The following is a 20,294-nucleotide window of genomic DNA, read 5'->3' on the forward strand; positions in this document are numbered from 1 at the left end:
GGAAACGCAAGTCACCCGATATATAAAATATTGCTTTAAAAGGCATGACAATCGGTTTTTCTCTGTGGGCACTGAGAGATGCAAGAAGACATCAGGCAAGGATTTAAGCTGGATAGTAGGATAAATGTTTGAACTTTTAGGGAAGTGGCAAAATGAAAGACAGGCTGTTGAGAGAACCTGCAGGATGGGAGTTTGGAGAACAGGTTAGACAGAGATCTGTTGAAGTGGTTTGGATACATGCCCTCAGGTAATGCAATTAGGTAATATTTTGAAATATCTTCCTTTCGTGGTGATTGATGCTATGTGAAGCTTTCGGGAGCCTAATCTTGTAGAGTTTCACAATGCTATTTCACATTCTTATCAAGGAGCCATTGAGATTTTGTGGGCGAGTGAAGGATCCATCCTTGACCAGCCTGATCTTGCACAGCGTATGAGACCTCCTTTTCCATGACCGGTCCCTCCCAAGGGAGTAGACACCATATCCCAACTCTGGCCTGTCTCACGGCCATGCCGCTGCTGGGACTGATGCAGAGCAGCTGCTCTTGGCTAGCACTGACACTTTCCTGGAGAAAAGATTTGCTGCTTTCTGGAAAAGGAGGGCAGAGCTCATTTTGAGTCTTTTCCATGTCCTCTTCCACCTATGCGGGGTGGTTTTGGGAAGAGGTGATGCAGAAAGTGATGTGATGGACACAGTCAAGTCAGAGTGGACAGTAAAGGCCATAACAGGCATACAGTCATTTTGGGACTCTTAAATACTGGACATCTTAAATGTTGGACACAAGTATTTCCAGCCCTGTAATTGGATTTTAAGCTATTTCTTCACCCAATATTGGCTTGGATATCTTCCTCTAATCTGCAGCATCTTGAGCATCAAAGCTATTTTTATACATCCTTGATGGAATTTTTTTACTTATTGGTGCCTCTTTTTGCTAGCATTGAGGAGACATGCTTATTTATCTGCTCTTTTTCCAAGGAAACTTAGAGGAGATAAACACTTAAAAACCCAGCCTCCATTACTGATTTAAACAGCTTATAAAATTTTTAAACCATTTATGATTGTCTTTCATTCTGATGTATGTGACATCTATTCTCAGTATTACTCTCAGATAAATTTGTTTGGAGAATCCAGACAAAATCCATGCTTATACATCTGAGGATTGGAAACTCAGTAAGTGAGCAGGCTACTATATTCTTTGTGAAATAATAACCATTCTTTCTACTATTCAAAAGTAACGGCTAACCAAAACAATGAAAAGATGGTACAAAATACATAAATCAGACTTAAGGCTCCTCCTGCAGCCATAATACTTCTCATGTGTGTCATAATACATATGTCATATTTAATTATATTCAAACTATTATGTCCTTTAAAATGTACATTTTACCCATGCTTGCTGAAATTTGCTATGTAGCAAGAACTATAACTTCTTTCTCTTGGGTCTTAAATCTTATGCCTTGTGCAAATTTGAGAATTAATGCAAATAAAACAGATGTTGAGAGGAGCAAAATACAGGCATTAAAAATATGTTCCAGCAATGGCATTTACATAATTAAAATCTACAAAAAGTTTAAGAATTTAAGCCTTGGACAGTGCTGGGAGAATGAGAGCTTATTGTAGGGTACTCTTGCCATTTTGGAACAGGCATTAATATGCTTTTTTCCCTTTGTCAGCTGCACAGCTCTGCAAGTGGGAAATGCAGTTAGCCAGCAGTGTCCATCTGCATGAGTGTGCCATGTGCAGTGTATGGTGTCCTACATATTCGGAGATGTTTCCATGATGTCAGCCTGTGGGAACTTCTCAGGGTTACCTCGATCAAAATTTCTTGCTACCATTTTATTCTGTTTTCATTTGGCTTAATGGTGTCTTTTCATTTGCACCGTATCTTCTAATTAGTTCCCTTCTTCCTCTTCTCTTAATTGTAAACAACAAACCCAAAAGGACTTTTTCTTTCACTGCTTTCCCTTATTGTTCCAGCCTTTGTAAATCTCAGGTTTGAACAAGAGGGAAAAATTCTTACGTGTATCCTGCAAATTCCCCGTTAAGACTGGGTTAATGGGGCACTCTCATTATCCTAACATCTAGGAGGATCTCAGTGCACTTTATGGAACTGCTTGGATGTAATAAGAAATGTGTAATAAACATAGTCTACTCAAACTTGCAATTTGCTGATAAAAGCCAGCAACCAGTATAACTGCAGACTCTACAAGAGGAGATACCATCAACATGCTGTTGTTATGCAGATGAAGGGAACCAAGTGTTATTTTTAACACCTCCTCAAAGTGGCTGTTTGGTGGTCACCATCTTTTCAATGAGCCCAGCCTAAAATGCAACCCAAAACTTAGTATTAAGGCAGTGAGGTAGCGTATGCATGCATGGGGAGTCATCAGTCTTGGTTGGTTTTGCAGTGCAGGAAGATCTCAGGAGGCTTCGCTTGTGTGTGCCTGATGTGGAGGCGTCTCTCACAGAACTGATTTTACAAAGGGTGGGTGTAGAGCATGTTCCAAACACAGTCTGAAAAAGTTCAGTTTTGCCTTTAGAAATCCAGCTTTAGAAATCACTACAGCTGCTGAAATTTTAGGCCCAGCTATTTAAAAAGCCACAAAACGGGGCACATCTCATTCTCTAGATATGTTCTCTCGTTTGAAGGGCATAAAGCTCTTCAAAACCATCCCCATAAAAAGCTCTGCAAAAATTGTAGTAGCAATAACCTGCTTGCCATTCCAGCAAAGTGCCTTCTTGAAGCAAAAACTAATCAATACATGCTGTGCTGCAAACGGGCTGCGTAATGCACCAAGTTACTCTTCAGACTGTCTACACCATTTATTCCTGGCTATAAATGTTTTACAGACTTCACGCAATACTGTTGTTTCAATGTTATTACACTTGGTGGAAAACTGCCTTCAGGAGACATGCATGAAAAACCTGAGGGCATGACTAATATATACATTTACTATAAATAACTGTATTTCTGTGAAAGCTTGTTGACCGAGAGAGCATAATTGACAACACAGGCTTAATAAGCAGAAAGTTAATTTTTGAGCCCGGTTTTGTTATCCAGGGTGGCTGTACAATCCAGAAGAGCAACATACCTGCGAAAGAGAAAGGTTAGTTGTGCTTTTTGTTGTGAAGTGCCCTAAAACCTCTGAAGTTTCCTCAAGAGTCAGTCTAGTCTTTTAAGTTATCAGTAATGCAGTTTTTAACTTTTATCCATCTATTTTTTATTTGCTAGATAAAACTTTCAGCCACTCTGATGTACCAAAGCCATTAAAGATCTGGTATATTAATGAGAGTTGGAGAGCAGGTTTCCTTTCTGCCCATAGTATTTTATTTGCAGTATTTCTGGATATCTTTCAATTAAGCAAGTATTCTTCATGCCCTCAAGCAATCCCATGTCACCTTAATTTCTGGTGTATATAACTGTGAAGGACAGTTTTCAGCCTCTTGCAAAGTTGTTTGTAGAGGGGATGTTCCTCAACTTCATTTTGCATATTGCTCCCTGCTGGAAGTCTTGCAGACGTGTCCCTTCCTCTGCTTTCTGCGCGTGTTCCCATTCTCTATGAAATGCAGAGTTTTATTACATGGATAAGTAAGACTCTTCCAAAGGAGCAAGATAATTTCCCATTTGAAATGAAACTTCATGCAGTGCTATGGATACAGGTGTTTTGACTTTATTTATGTCTGTGATGTTAATTTTCTTATCCTGGCTGATCTTTCGGAGTACCACGGAGGCTGAAGGAACCAGAAAACCCTGATGCTTAGGGCGATGTGAACCTCACATTTCAGAATAGAGGTGTTTTTCAAGTGATCACACTCCTCATTTTCTGTAGGGGACACCTTGAAGTTTAGCAATCTATCTGCAGAAAAGAACTTTGAGATAGAAATAGACATTTTTATTTTTCTGGACCTTGGTGTCACAAGCTGTATAGAAAGGAGAGGATTCCAACGTGTGGGGTGATACAACTGCAGAGCTGTGAAGGGGAACGTGATGGCAAGATGCAAGTAAGAGTTTCCCTGGAGGATTTATTGGTCATACTTATTTATCATTTAGGTTCCTTATTTGTAATTTCATCTGTTTACCTGCCTTAATTTCCCGTCTTCATGCCAGCTGCTCCCATATCTAATTTTCAGTTTGTCTACAGCTTTCCTGGTATTTGGTTACTCGACAGAATTAATTGGAATTACGTAACCGATTAGTCCAGACTTTTTAATATTGACTGGGAGGGAGAAGGAGTTGAAAAGCTGATGGGGATGTTTAACAAGTTATAGCTACTATATTTAGTAAATATTAATGCCCTTTGAAAACCCTTTAGTGGTGGGAATTGCTCTTCGTTTTTTTCCCTGCTCTTTAATGACATTCTCCATCAAAGCTCAAAGACCAGTAACTTTGGCTGAGGGTGAAATATAGTTAGATGCTGCAGGAGAAGTCCTGCAACTCTCTCCAGAGGGAGCTTTTTCCTTCCTCTTCCATGCTTTTTTTTCTTCTTTTTTTTCCAACTTTACACTTCTGTTGAATTTTTCAGATTTTTTGAGATCCTGCAGCTTGAGTTGAGTGTAATGGGCATGTTAGATGTTCTTCTAATAATCCCCCCCCCTCGTTTTTAACATCTCAAAGGCATTTTAACAAAGCAACTACAAATTAGTTACTACACCAATTTCAGCCAAATATGCAAAGAGCTGATCTAAGAAAAAAAAGCAGGCCAGGTGACAACCTGAACAGAAAGTAAGTAACCTCAGATTAGATCTCCTTGGAGAGGGAGCTCAATATCAGAGAGGCAGCGGGGCAAGAACTGAAATGGAGCCAAACCTGGAGACAGAGCAAGCTTGTTGCCCTGCCTCCAGCCAGTGCCACACTCTACGAGGAGGTTGTTTGCTTCCTGCCTTGGAGGGTTAAATTAGGCTCAGTTTAAACCACTCTCAGAGTTTGTAGTGTGTTCTCAGCTAGTCTCTCTTTTTTTTCTTTTCTTTTTTTCTTGGTATCCATGATTCACCCAGCTCCTTGAATCCATACTCATCTGTAGCATCATTTCATTCTTCTCACTCACACTTGCCCTGAATTTCTGTGTTGGCTTCTTTAGTGGATTATACAAGTCTGGTGAAGGATCTCCATGTAGGCTGTATTTATTTTGTACAGGTGCAACAAGCATTTCTTGTCCGTGTTTTGAAGGCCTGGCTGAAAGCCACCTTGCAGTCAGTTGAAAGGCTTTTGTTGACTTTAAGCCAGGTCTTGCTGAGCAATATGCATAGGTGTATGCATGCATGTATGTATGACTGGTAAATAAACACTAAAAGCAGCATTATCTGATTTCTCAGATTGCAGCATATGTGTGCCTTTCTGGTGGGCTGTAGAAAGCTGCTCAGGATTTGTACCTTTTTCTTTTTTTACCTGTTTTTATCCTGTTTCAAGTAATTTTTAACTTTTTTTTTGTGCTTTCCAAATCCTGCTCTTCCGTATTGCATTTCAGGAGCTGGAATCACCACAGCAAAATTTCCCAGTAATAGCTGGGAAGGAGGAGCTCCGTTAAGCAGCTGATTTCAGGATGAGGCCTGCCCTCTGGAACAAATTTGAGAAAACCATGAACCTCTGATGAAAGCACAGGATTTTCCTCTGCCAAACCTGGGTTATACTCCTGGCATCAGTGCAGACTCACTGCATGATGTTGGCTGGGTTTGCAGAATCTGTTTGGTTTTTTTTCCAAAATAAATGCCAGGCAGTGTGTCTGCTTCTGCTTTCCCTTTGCATGCCTGAATGGCCACGATACAATTTGGGCCTGAAGTCTTCAGGCTTCAGTCTCTCACACTGTTACTTGGGGATAAAACTCAACAAACCTACTCCAAAATTTTTTTCCCAGCGTCCAATTTATTAAGAAAGATACTTTATCACAGAATCACACATGGGTTGAGGTTGGAAGGGATTTCTGGAGGTCATCTGGTCCAACCCCCCTGCTCAAGCAGGGCCACTTAGAGCTGGCTGCCCAGGACCGAGTCCAGACAGCTTTTAGACATCTCCAAGGATGGAGATATTTATAGGGGTAAGGTATCATGGGCAAATCCTCCATACTTCGTTGAGGAAATTTTGGCCTAATGCAGCAATAATATTTATTAAAATATTCCATTTAAGACTAAGATTTTATTTTGAAACATGACCTCAATCTTCATTCAAATCTGCAAATAACAGCCATGTTTTCAAGTCTTCATTCTGAAGACTGAGGTGCTCCAGGCGGCAGGACGGCAGCACTTGGTCAAATGGACAGGCTGAACATTGTTGTTGCCTCAGGTGCCTCAGTTACAAAGTGCTCCTTAAAACAGCTCCCATGGTGGATGGCAAACGACGTTTCCTAGGAGCCAGGGGCAAGACGGGCGTCAATAGTGGAGCGGTGCCAGCACCTGTTGACTTGTGTCGCAGTTCTGTGTTCAGGAGTCTACACAACTGCAACCACAGTCACAGCCACCTGGGAGGTATATTGGAAAGATCAGAGGAGTTTGTTCCAATATTGGCTCTTCTCATGACAGTTGCCAGTAGAAGGTTGCTTTTAAGAAAGACATATTTTGGAAAGGTAGAAGGTCCTTCTGATGACTGTGATGATAGTGTCTTTCTTAGGTGTCTTCTAAAACTGCTGGGCTGGCATACTGAAATTTTACATCTCATCTTTCATGCCATTTTTAACTGATGCATTTGGTTTCCTTCTTTTCAAATATGATTATTTTAAAGAGTAGTTTATGGTATAAAAAGAAAATAAATACTTAGTTTTTTCCCCTAAACAATTTTAATGATTAATTACACGGCTCCAGAAAGCAGTTTGAAAGGTGGGGTGGGCTCCTTTGAAGGAAACTGTCATCTTGATATAAATCAGGAATATTATTTTATAAATATTTGACTAGCTGTAAACTACCAATATTGAGTAAAATGTGATCACTGTCTGGACAGACCCTTGATGTTTCTATCAATTTCAGTATATTTTAGTAGCAAATCTACAGAGACAAATTAATCTTAAAAATGATACTAATTTGGAGGAACGTGCCACCTTCAAATATTGGTGGCTCCAAGATACAGTTGCAAGTTGGATACTTCAGCCTTTTCCAAATTAAACAAAAACCAGCCTTGAAACTAAGAATTCCATTTTACTTACTTACACTAAGTTTTACTGGTTTATGGGGGTTTTCCCCATTTGGTTGTATATTTGTTTAATTATTATAACTTTAGAGGAAAAACAGTTAAAGACCAAAACGTGACTGTAAGTTAATGAAAATAAGCCATTAGATTAGGTAGTAGAATTGCTGCTATCATCTTTAATTGATTTATTCCTGGCCAATTTAATAAATTTTAAAAATACATGAAATGTATAGTCTCTTCATAAAATACGTTAGCACTTACGGAAGCATCTCTTAAAAATCAGCCTTTCTCTAGTAAGCTGTCAGTGTTAAGAGAGTTGAGAAGAAGGACTATTAGCAGCTTACCTGAGCCATCTGTGGCAGTCTTATGAAGAAAAGCAAAATACTTCAAATTAAGTTCATATGTCTCTAGAAGTGGGTTCGTAAGAGGGGAAGCATCAAGGGAAATGTTGACAGATATTTAATTATAATGGCAGTAGTGGCTGTTCCTGTGTTAATAGCATCTGGCAGCAGAGTTACCGCCATCTGTTAATGCCCTGAAATTCTGATATGGTGCATCCTTTATGGAGGAATTAACAATAATTAACGAATCTGTCAAATGAAATCACCTTGATTGGATCACAGCTTTACCTTGATAATGATTAATTGCAAAATAATGGGGAGTAAAATGTCTGCTATTTGCCTTTTTACTATAGACTAGCTAATGCTGCTATCTGAGTACAGCATCCTGGAGGGTTTACTTTTAAGGTTATGGTGCGAGACATCATTTAGTGCATCTCCATTAAATAATCCTTATAAGCAGAGGTAGATTAAAAACAAACTTTTGCATCTTAATTTCTATTTGCAATATATTAGGACTGTAAAATGAGCCATGGTTCTGCTGATGCACGGTAACTTATTTAATGTTAAATAAGGGAGAAAATAAGGTTAGACTGACAGAAGTGATCCTTCAACCAAAGTCAAGTCAACCTGGAAGAGCAACCTGACTATGTTAAAGCATTTTGGGTTTCTTTGTAATCTCGATATTAGAATCCAAAGTGTTAATTTCTGATGAATCAGTTTGCCTTCAAAGTGATGGGAAAAAATATTCTATTTGTTTGTATTTGGAAGAATTCTTTTCAAATATCTGTTTTTATCAAAGCAACTATTTCAGTCAGTGTAATGAAATATCACTGCCGTAAATAATAGCTATAGACAAAGCAACGAGCCAATTCGAGGCCTGGTTGGGTTTTATGTTTCTCTTAACTCCTCTTTTTCTGTTCGTTCCTGCTGAGCAACAGATGGAGAAGGTGGCATACTCTGATTAAAAAGAAGAATTGTAGGTAATAAGTAATTGACGTGTGTTAATTATCAGAAGCAATAGGAGGGAGAGAGTAAATTTTGGGATCTTGAAGTAAAGTAAACTGGAATTTTATTTCCATCTTCCTGTGTGAGTCCGTTAATATTCCGAATATTGCTCTGGGACCCACAAAGACAAGGCAACATGTATTTTCCTTGTGTCTTTCTATTTATTCCTAAGTGACAGAAGTTTCTTTAGGCAGGGATTTGTGCTGATTCCAGCTACTGATAGAGCTGCACTGACGCCAAACCACAAGTGGAGGTGTGGAAAGCTGGGTTTGCACCACCGTGATTTATCTCAGCTCCCGACTCAGGAGCTATAATTCAGAGCTTCCCTTCGCTTTTAATTGAGGTAATGGATTTGCAGCAGTGTTTTGGTGGGGAAAGGTCTGTGCCTCCAGGGTGATGGTATGCAGAGACAGAAGATAGCCCAAAATTCACCTTGTGTTGCAGTAGGTGGGCAAGGAGGTGTTATGGCTGCAGAACGTGTCTACTACTGGACCATCCAGATGTGCAGTGCACAGCATTCCCGGTTTCTGCCTCTGCATTGTGGCAAACAAACTGGTGGAGCAGATTTGAGGATAAAGGCTCACCAGGTGCATGAGGTTGGGATTTAGCTGATTTCTGGTTTTGGTGTCTTCTCCATGAGACCTATCCCTCTCTTTTTTATTTTGCTTGACAGTTGTATGAGTCATACATCAACTCATATGAGTTGTATGACTATGTACATGCACGTTCGCCACACACACAACATGCGTGTACATAGTCATCCCCAGTTAACACTGCTAAAATTAGAAGATGCTTTGAAAGCAAGTGGTTTCGCCTCCTGTTCTGCTGCTTTGACTTGACATCATGGGATCATGGGCAGGCAGTGGCTGGTGGGATGTGACAAACATACAGAGACATTTGTTAAGGCTTGGAAGAAAGGCTTGTTTCTCTCTCACTGTTATTTTCATGCAAGACACCATTTTCTGTTTAGGAGGATTAGAAGATATGCATTAAACAGTGTTAAATGTGCTGAGGCAGTTGATGTTTACAGCCCTTGTAGAATTATTCATTAAAATATTAACTGCTAGACAGCCTCTTTTTTTTTTTTTAAATTCAGTGATTTAGTAGCCCTCTTAAAAATCATGTTGTGTGATTCAGATGTTCAAAGACTAAATAAGACAAAACAAACCCACCAAAATTACCCACAAAAGCACTAATTCTTGGGTTTACATTTCTTAAATTGTTATGGGCATGATGTGCCTAAGAAATTCAGATGGATTTGTGGAGCGGGTGAGCTGTAAGATTTGACTCAGCTCTCTCCCATCTGCACCAGCAGCTTTCCCTAACATGCAGCTCTGGGAAGATCTGGAAGGGGCCATATCCTTCTCCAGGTTTTTGCAGACAATAGATAGGTGTGTGCACTAAGCTCTGGTTTACAGAAACTTTTGTCTTGAGGACAAGATGTTACCTTGAAGTGCTGGCTCTCAGCTAAACTCTTTTCCTTCCCCATGCCTTTTAAAATATGTTTTTAATAGCTCTGGTCCTCTGTGGAGGACATGGTTGTGTTCTTGTCTATAAACATATTCTGGTTTGCTACCTTGGGCCCCTTGCATGCAATTTTCTGGCTGAGCAGGTCAAGTCTGCCATTGGTGCTCTTTTCAGTGGCACATTTGACGTATGCTTTCCCCACATACAGTTTTCCATGTGATGCTAATGTTTGTCACCTCTGTTCTGAGCAAACCTACAGGTCTAGGGTGACTCTGGGGCTCTGCCTTTTCAATGCTTTGCCTTGCTCAGTTAAAGGTACCAATTGACGTTATTATCAATACAACTCTACGAGGAGCCAAGCTGCAGCTGCACACCTTGTTTTCCGTGGACCACTGGAGAGTTATTAGCCAGCGCAGTGTTTGATTGCTACACATACCGGATAGATTTCGCCCGGTGATCCGGAGGCAATCCTCCAGGCCACTGGGCCTGTGACATTTAAAAATTGCCCAATCAGAGTCATTACATCAATTGTGTTGCCTTTAATTTCGTTTTTTATGAGCTTCTCTCATTCGGTTGTACAGGTAGAAGAGCCTGAACCCAGTGCAGTGTGACACTGATGACAAATGCCTGTTGCGCTTTGTGTGCTTCATAGATACTGATGGTATCTCTGTTGTGTTTTTTTTGTGTGTTTCAGGAAAAAAGTGCCAGTTCAAATGTAAGACTTAAATCTAATAAAGAGATCCCAGGATTAGTACATCAACCCAGAGCAAAGTAAGTTCATTTTTTTTTTTTAAATAGTAATACAAATAAACACAGGATTAAGCAGTATCTGTGAGATTCACAATTATTGCCCAGTGAAAACCAATTGGTGGTTCCAGCAGCCCTAAAACCATGCTCAATTTAAATAAAATAGGTAAGGTCACCTGTGTCCCGATACCAGTCACACAGCCGGGCCAGCGCTTGTGGTGGCATCCCTGCAGCATCCTCTCCTTCACATGGCTAAGATGCAGGACTTTAAAAATGTGTGAGATGCATCTTGCCGTGCCTTATAGGAGTACCATACTGTGTTATTTCTCAGCTTTCCATACAACTTCCACATAAACAAAATTATATATGCCCTAGTGTTCCTAAATACTATCGGTTAAGTTCCCAGGGAACTATTTGCCAGCTCTTGGCTTAGGTTAGCAGCTATGCTGCCTGGGATTAGGAATGGTAAGTTTATTCCATTTAAAATGGTCAAGTTTTTTCTTAAAATGAGGGTTGTTTTGTAGCTGAGAGTTTCTCCATCCTTCGCTTGCAGTTCTATGCTGTACCCTGGCTGAGATCAGTCAGCGTTACATATGCCATGAAATATTTAACTCCTGTGACAGAGCTAGTTATTGATATTAGTAACTTGTTTCTTATCTAAATCACCGTTACATTTTAATCACTAATTGGATTGAAAATAACAGATTACATGGAGCTGTATATTGGGTTCGTAACGAAGAAGTGATAAAGCTTTACTGTTTGATTTTGAACAATAGTGGAAATGCTGTTCTTTATGCCGTGCCTTCAGGGCACTTATTAACTTAAACTTGCCGCATACCAAATGCGTTGTACATGGTTTCAAGTCTGGAAACTTCAGTAATTTTCTAATCAACTGACAGTATAATTCACCCTCCTTTCAAAAGGAAAAATCGAGTGCTTCAGATGTAATTGCAAAGAAGTTCACAGTAGGGAGGTGGAGGTAAAATCACCCTTTAGCAAAGCTGTACTTCATTATAGTGGCTTGGTCCTTCCCAGCAGGGTCAGAGGTGTATTTAAGATGCTCTAACAGGAGGCTAATCAGCCTGGGCTAAAAAAGGGATGTTTCTTTTGATGGGTCATCTGTTCTGGTGCATCCCAGGCAGAGGGACTGTGTAGGGTCAGGGGTCCATTCTTTCATCAAAGTCTGATTTTAAAAGTCCCCACAGAAATCAAAACTGACCTTTATTCACCAAAAAGCCTAAAGATGGCATGTTGGCAGAGGTGAATGTTTCTGTCGCAGTCCTGCAAAAATAAGGAAATGTCTCAGAGTTACAGAATGTAACATTAGGTTGTTGAGTAAAACCTCCGCTGTTTGCCCAAGCCTCTGCTGTTTACCCAATTTACCATTGGATTTTTGTTTATAAAGTGGCTACATGTGTTTGAGTTGCTAATCACCAAGTCAGCAAATACCTGTTATCGTGTGCAACTGTTTTTTTAAGGTTTATCATCTGAAAACCATGACAATTGTGACTGCAATGGGGGGTGGCATTGGGTGGGAAAGGGCTACTTAGCTAAAAGAGCAGAAATTAATAGATAAATCATTAGATACATCTTGTAGGACTGTTCTTGTAGAACAGGTGTTATTTCAAAACAAAACATGGACTATGTACCAAATTACAATTTTATATACAATGGAAGGAGTTTTAAAATGTCAGCTGTAAAAGTAAGGCTGTGAGGGCTCTTCCCATTTGTAGGAGGATTTAGCTTTTTACATCTAGAGCCTTGGACTCTAAAACCAGTGTACGTAGGGAGCCAGCAGTAGATTTATGGGGGTCTTTGACAGAGGTCGAGGGGTTGGTCCTTCCTCTTCACACTGAATTCTGATACCTTCCATACCTTCATGGGGCTTCATCCCCACACCCTGCCCCGAGCTCTTGGGCACTTCCTCTGTTCATCCTCAAAACTGAGTCTGCTGACATCTTTAACCAGAAAAGTGATCACATATGCCCCATTAAGTACATTGAGACATGGTCATAACTCATGGCACAGCCAGAAGCATAAAATGAAGTAGTATTTCATACCATTTTACCCTGCTAGATCATGGAATCATAGAATGGTTTGGCTTGGAAGGGACCTTTAAAGATCACAGAGTTCCACCCCTCCTGTCTTGGGCAGGGACATCTTCCACTAGATCAGGTTTCTCAAAGCCCTGTCTGAGCTGAGCTTGAACACTTCCAGGGAGGGGGCATCCACAACTTCTCTGGGCAACCTGTTCCAGTGTCTCACCACCCTCATCATAAAGAATTTCTTCCTTATGTCCATTCTAAATCTACCTTCTTAGTTTGAAATTGTTGCCCCTTGTCCTGTCACTACAGGCCTTGGTAAAAAGTCTCTCCCTATGTTTCTTGTAAGCCCCCTTTATATACTGAAAGGCCACAATAAGGTCTCCCCGGAGCCTTCTCTTCTGACTCTTCTCTTCTGGCTAAACAACTCCAACTCTCTCAGCCTGTCTTTGTAGCAGAGGTGTTCCAGCTCTCGGATCATTTTTGTAGCCCTTCTCTGGACCCGCTGTAACAGATCTATGTCTTTCTGTACTGGGGACCCCAGAACTGGATGCAGTACTCCAGGTGGGGTCTCACAAGAGCAGAGTAGAGGGGAAGAATCACTTCCCTCGACCTGCTGGCCATGCTGCTTGTGATACACTCAGGGTGTGATTGGCTTTCTGGGCTGCAAGTGCACAGTGCCTGCTCATGTCCAATTTGTCACCCACCAGTATCCCCAAGTCCTTCTCCACAGGGCTGCTCTCAATCCAGTTGGTACTGACACTGGGGATAAAGATCCCGTCTTTTGGCAAAATGTGTTTCATTGGCCTGCTATGAAACATCTAAAAATGCATTCTCTTGCTTTCTGATGTGCTTCTTACAAGGAAAATTAAATCCACATTTCTATTTGGGGAGAGTGTTTTCTTCTGGAGGGATACCCAAGAACTCTGCTTAGATTTGGTGGTTTTCTGACTCTTCCAGTTGTTCATTAACTCTGTCAGTTCCCTGCCCTGCCAAGGATTTTATAATTTTACACAGCTCCTCAAAATACACACTATGTCAGCATTTGTATCACTCATCTCTAAATCGTAGGGCAATTTTACTGCCCAGCCAAACTTTTCTGAAGATCATGGCCTGCAAGGGCTTTAGGACCTCCTGTGGGACTTTTCATGTGTATGGCAACACAATACTCCTTTTGTTTTCTCCCTCTTCCTTTACTTTCCTTATAAATTATGGTTGGGGTGAGTCACTACAGTATCATCTAATTTTATTAGAAACTGGATCTATGATGTTGCAAAGGCAAGAATATGTTTCTAGTGCTTATCTACACAGAAAGGGCTGTGCTGCCCTAAAGCCCCTCTCCAAGACACCTGAATATGCAGGTGACAGGGTCGGCTACCCTAAAGAAGCATTTTTTTTTCCCCATCTCAGGTGGAGGTGGGAACCTGAGGGACAGGCAGACAGCTGGGGGCAAAAACTCCCACAGCCACTGAAAGGTGATTTGTTCCGTCTCCTGAATTACCAGCTTTAGGTTTTAATGCCACTTCTGAGACCTCCTCTTCTGAACTGAGCCTTCATTTATGTCCAGCATAAGCAAATCATTGTATACGTCCATCCTGATAGCAAGTGAAGTATGAATGCTGAGCTCTGTAGGAAAGCACAGCATGTTGTTGGGCACTTGGGAAAAGTATTAACTCATTACAGCTGAAAGGATCATGCTGAGGAAGAGGAGTCTGGGGTGGGAATTCAGCAAGCCAAACCAGCTTTTAGTGTCGGAGAAAATCTCCAAGAGCTGTGTGTCCTTCTAACCATTTGGCATCACTGTTAACACTGGCATCAGTCTCTGATCCTTCCTTTTTTGCATCTTTTTTTTTGTCCCACATTGAGTCCCTGGCGCTTTTCTCCAGCCCCCCCATGGGCCCAGGCACTCCTCCCTGCTGTGATTCCAGAGAATGCTCCAGCTTCACCTTCCCAGAGGGATATCGTTATTTCAGGAAGGAGGCTCTCACCACCCCCTAACATAAGTAAAGCAGACACACCCCAAATACCATCTGCCATGCATCCTCATCTTTGTCTCCTCATCCTTTCCTTTGCGTCCGACCTTCCTGTATTTTTAGCTTGCGGGTCCCCCTTGGGGAAGGGCCTGTTGTCTTGTGCCACCATCAGCGTTTTACAGACAATGAATAAGAGTATTTTCCAGCCCTCTTCACTAATGCAAAATGGTATCACTAACCCTGAGCCCCTGCAGAATTAATTGAAGTAAGTAATCTGCTGGGTCCACTCAGGGAGCAGTAAGGACCACTTGTTTGGAAGGGAGCAGTAAGTACCAGCCTGGGCTTGTAGATGTTCCTGGGTGTTGTGCGCGGAGCCCGGCTGGAGCAAGGCAGGCAGATCTTCCAGTGCGAGGCTTTAACCTCACATTGTAGGCATTTCATTTTGTGGTGGTGAGGTTGGCGGTCTTGGAAGACCTTCTGTCTCGACACAGAGGGGGCTCTCACTGGCCCAGGGAAAGGTAGCAGGCTATTAAGTTTCTGCAACCTGCCTGGAAAAGGCAATAGTCTCCTCTGGATGCATGCACGTCCTAGTTACCATCCCAAGTGTAGCATGCATACACAGAACTAAATGCAATAATTTTTCTTTGAGCAAACCAAAAAAATGAAAAAAAAGATTAAAAAAATTGTCATTGTAGTCGAAAGTGTAAAGTGATTTATTTCTCACAGTGGTGAAAGCTTACAGCTGAGTCCCTCAACAACCCTGGACTGCAGCATCAGTATTTTAAAATGGAAGAAATCCTGTCAGTACTGATACTTTTCCTTTGCCTTTCAGCATGCACATCTCTGAAAGCCAACAAGAATTCTTCAGAATGCTTGATGAAAAAATTGAAAAGGTAAGACACAATAAAGTAAATGTGCATTTTCACTCAGGGGGTGGACATGCAGGTTTCCTGGCTCCATGGGGAGGACAACCCGACACTGCCTGTTGCAGTGCTCTGTGTTCTCCAGTACTTGGAGGGACTCTGGTCCGAGATCCCCCCTTACCACTTGTTGATTAGATAGCTCAAGTGCAAAGAAGACCAAAAAGGTAAAGAGGTTACAGGAGATACTGGAAAGAAACCTTTGTTTTGTAGAAACATCACCAGGCTAGGATGAATGGCAAATTAACTCAGCACAAACATTCAGGATATACATGGACTACTGGATAAAGGAGAAGAGCAAAGTGAGATTTTATGCCCTTAGTGACTTGATTTTTCATTTAATCTCTGTGGGAGACAACTGGAATCTTAATGCCAGTAGTATCTGGGATACCCTTCTTATTTCTTGCTGAATCTCTTCAAATAGCTCCCGGCTCCAAAGGTTATGAATAGTGTGGCTGTATGTATGGATAACCCTGCCTCAAGACCTATGCTGAGTAAAATAATGATGCTGGAGATGTTTTGAAGAAGAGGGTTAATAGTTCTTTACATATCTCATTGTCTTGATACCAGCTTTCATGTGTTTCACAAGTCTTTTAAATGAGAATCCCAGCTTCTTTGTGAGATAGTAGTGAATACTTGTACCATAACATAGGTGAGAAACTGAGACGTGAGGAATTAAATGGGCTATTTGGATCAAGTCTAGATCTCAGCCTTTGCTTATACCTTCAGCTGATATTTGCTCACCGATATACTCTTTGCACTTCATATTTTGGAGTGGTGTATCTTATTTAATGCTTGATATTAAATATTTGCTTCCCCAATTGGAATAAAGTAATTTGTACTCCCAAACTGTAGTGTTGGGTTGCAGAGTAGGAGGGAAATTTTTACTTGGATGACTCAGAATTTATGCCATTTTTGCCAGCTCTCTGGCTCTTAGGACTTGGAGTGCTACAGCAGGTGAATCTCTTATTTGCCCCAAGCAACAACTTTGTTACGCTACTTTAAAAAAAAAATTTTTCATGAAAGCAAAATGTTAGATAAAGGTGAAGAATAGAAGTGAGGAGGAGTTTGTAGATTCCTGAGAAGAGTATTCCTATACCAGTATTTCACAGGAGTAAGATTTTACTTAACCTATACGCATTTAAAAGTAGAATTTCTACATATCCATAATATAGCTACATCTCCTTTGAATAAATGCATTCACCCTACAAATATTTAGATGCTTTTCCTGGACATCATCACTTTCCATAATGTCAAACACAGAATCTCCAGTGAAATGGATTTTCCAAACATCTCTCTTATCTACATACCAGACCATCTGATGGCTGTATCTAATTATGAATTGAGGTTAGTTTTTGTTTTCAAGATTTATTTCAGGACAGTAATACCATTCGTTCACCAGCTGCCACATTGAGATGCATTTGGACTCCTCGCTGTTTGGACCATGCTCTCAGATGCTTGCAGGTGTTCTCCAGGGCTCTTGTACTAATTTATCTTCTAGATCAGGAGATTGCCTGTTTAGAGGATATACACAGTTTTATCTGTCAAAGAGAGAAAGATGGCTCCCGTACATTTCAAGCTGCTGACAGTTGATGGGATAGGCAGGAGTGAATGTGCAGCTGCACATGGGATTTGCTTTCTCTGGGGACCTCCTGTGCCTGAGGAAATAGTCTTCCTAAGAGAAGTTTTGGTTTTTTTAATTAATCTGTGCCCGCAATACATTGTTTTTCTAGGTATCTGCCACAAGTGCCAAAAAGATTGGAAAATATGAGGGGTTTTGTTTGATCCATAAATAGCATTTTGAGTCCCTTCTCCAGGGAAATGGAGGACAGCAGTCAAACAACTAAAAGAATTCTATCACTAAGCAGCTCACCAGTTACAGCTGAAATAGTCTGCAGAAGTGGGGGGCATTGCCTTTGGTTGATGAGGTCCCAAATCATGTTGTAATGTTCACGTGGTAACCATGGCCATGAGTAGCATTGGATTTGTAATGGAGACACGCTGTCCATCACTGACTCCATAAGCTATGTCTGCAGAAACTCTACAGTCAGAAGCAAAACATCCCTCAACTTGCGTTGAAATCCCGAGGGGTGTTAGGTCACCTAATACAAATGAGTAACAACAACTCCAATGTGTGTGCTGTGAATTAGAGAGGAAAATTAATGGGCGTTTTGGACTCAGCAAAATGATTAAATGGACAGGAAGGTTAGCTAAAATAAAATTTCTGCAATCAAAGTGTGAAATGGAAAGAACACAGGCTGCTGTTTTAGCAACTGAAAATATGAAGTATTTATGAATCCTGGAGATCAGAAAAAGCCTTAATGAAATGGTCTGGAGAATTTCTCTGAAAGTCTAGCCCCCATCGGTACCCAGCACGCGCCCGCGTTCCTGGCTGCCCGTCTGAAGCTGAGCTGCCTTCTGCAAATGCCACCCAAAGGTAAAAACCAGAATGTCAGCCCCAACGCATGAAGCTTCTGTCTACCAGAATTGGGTGTCAAAACACTGTGAGGCATTCAGAGACAGACATCTGTTCCTATCTCTGCGTGAGTGTCTGTTCCTGCTTGGAGAGCTAGAGCTGAACTTGCATGTATGGAACTGCATGTGATTATGGTAATTCAATTCATAGGGTTTGTTGGAAGGAAGAAATACTGATACGAAGGCTCGGCACTGAATGCTGAGGTAGGACTGACTGCCTTGCGCTTAGGGTTAGATGTTGGTTCTGCTAGAGTCAACCCAGTCATTTCAGCAGCACCAGAATTTGAGCTAAAAAAAAAAAAACCCAAAACCTGATGAGAAGCCAGAGATACATAGTTATGTTGGGAGTAGCTGGGCAGAGTTAAGCAGTCAACAGCACAGGAAACATCTGTATGTGTCATATGTATATGTCATAGCATGGAGTGCTTCTTGTGATGGTGTTTCCATGGTGTAGCAACATGCATCCAGACAGATAAGAAGCAGGCAATTAAAAGGTTGAACAAATCTCAGCACAGCTGTGGGATGGTTTTCAGATGATGGGATGCTGGTGTAGTGGCAGAGGGTGATCACAGCTTCGGTGCAACACCAAGGCTGGATGTGCACCGCAGCAGGAGAGAAGAAGAAAAGGAAAGACCAAGTCACCTGTGAGCAGCACGAGGCCCGAGCGTTGTGGCAACAGCTGGCTCAGAAATGCTCCTGACATCTGCCAGCAGCTGCAGCGAGTCCTCTTGGGGTTTCGCACTTGCTGAAGTTACTGTGAGTAGAGTCATGGGCTTTGCTTTTGGAGACAGAAAGGCACATGCATACAAAGAGTTTGGGAAGAAAATGGAGCAGAGACCTGGTGACAGCTCACCTGGTGACAGCATTATCATAATTTCTTGAAAACTGAGCTTGCCTAAAGTCATATAAATACATTCCAGCAGAGGATGAGCAACAGGTAATAGCAGCAATTAAGCTCGAGGAGAGAGCCCCTGCCAGAGTAAATTAGAAAGACACGTGGGTCAGAGGTGCAAGTGATTTGCTTGAGCTGAGAAATCAAGGCAGAAATATTACTTCGGAAACCTGAGAAGGAAGCAGAGAGTGACTGACACATCCCTCCTAAAGCAAACACAGCAGCCACTGGATAATTCTGAGATCTGCTGTGTGATGCCCAGAAGAGGAGAAATGGGTCCCGCCAGCTGAGCCAGGATAGGGAAAGTCTCTGCACTCATCACGGTGTGATAAATCTGGTTTTTAAATACCATCTCTGATTAAGAAGATAGAAATGCATCCCACTAACAGCATCCCTGTCTGCATGACACCCGGTGTTTTCTGCTGGCTGCAGTGAGAAACTATAGCAAAGTTAGGCCATTTGTATTGGTATTCAGGCAAATAAATTAGTTACCTATGTTCTCTCTAATCTAATAGTGCAAGGACTAATTTAGTTAGATATTGTATATGGATTCACAAAGAGTTGCCGTGAAACACAGCAGAAGGATTACCATGTCTCTCCTAAAATTTCTCCAGTCTTTTTTTCCCCTTCCTACATCTCAACTTTGTTTGGACCCTGATTGTGCAGCACCACACGCAAACTCCACCTTACGCCCTAAGAAGAAATCCCATTAATTGAACAGGACAGCTCAGAACGGAGAGTTAATCCTGGGCACAGCCTTTGCAGCCTCAAGTCCACAGACTGGAGGGGGCCTTGTCCCACCAAGCCTTCCATGAAAATACGAAATAAAGCAAAATTAAAAGCTGTGATATATAAAATGTTGAATGTGGAAAATTTACCCCATTTAGCGCTTGCTAGCAAAAACATCTTGATGATGGCTATCACGGAAAATGGTCTGAAAAATGACTGCTTTCTCCGAATCCTACGTATGGAGCAGTAAAAAGATCATCAGAAATTATCTCCTTTAAGTATATAGTATTACTGTAGACTGTGGCACAGTGTGTAGGCAGCTGTCTCACTGTAGGAAAAAATACCAAGGCTGAGGTATAATTGAACAGTTGACAAGCAATATCTAGGATTATATCTGGGGATTGTACCCCCAGAAGAGAAGCATCTCTGGCTTTGTGGTTTAAAAAAAAAAACAAACCTCCAAACAGTCTGGGTAAGCTGTACCAGAGGAAATCATCACCGGTCCCATCATCATAAGTGGTTTCTTACATGGCTACAAAAATAAAATAATAATAAAATAAAAAATAATCACAAGGCAAACATGCTCATGGA

At 41.3% G+C, this 20,294-nt stretch overlaps 1 protein-coding gene across 2 annotated transcripts in view; it reads left to right on the forward strand.

Moving 5' to 3' along the window:
• The window catches only part of C7H1orf21 (chromosome 7 C1orf21 homolog), a 127,194-nt gene that overhangs the window by 100,549 nt on the left and 6,351 nt on the right, over window positions 1-20,294 (forward strand). For both annotated transcript variants that reach the window (XM_072867170.1, XM_072867169.1), the window contains exons 4-5: window positions 10,620-10,696; window positions 15,520-15,580. In XM_072867170.1, the coding sequence (XP_072723271.1) occupies window positions 10,620-10,696; window positions 15,520-15,580 (138 nt within the window). The remainder of the gene's footprint in view (window positions 1-10,619; window positions 10,697-15,519; window positions 15,581-20,294) is intronic.

This window comes from Ciconia boyciana, chromosome 7, assembly GCF_034638445.1.
Source record: "Ciconia boyciana chromosome 7, ASM3463844v1, whole genome shotgun sequence".
NCBI classification, from domain to species: Eukaryota; Metazoa; Chordata; class Aves; order Ciconiiformes; family Ciconiidae; genus Ciconia; species Ciconia boyciana.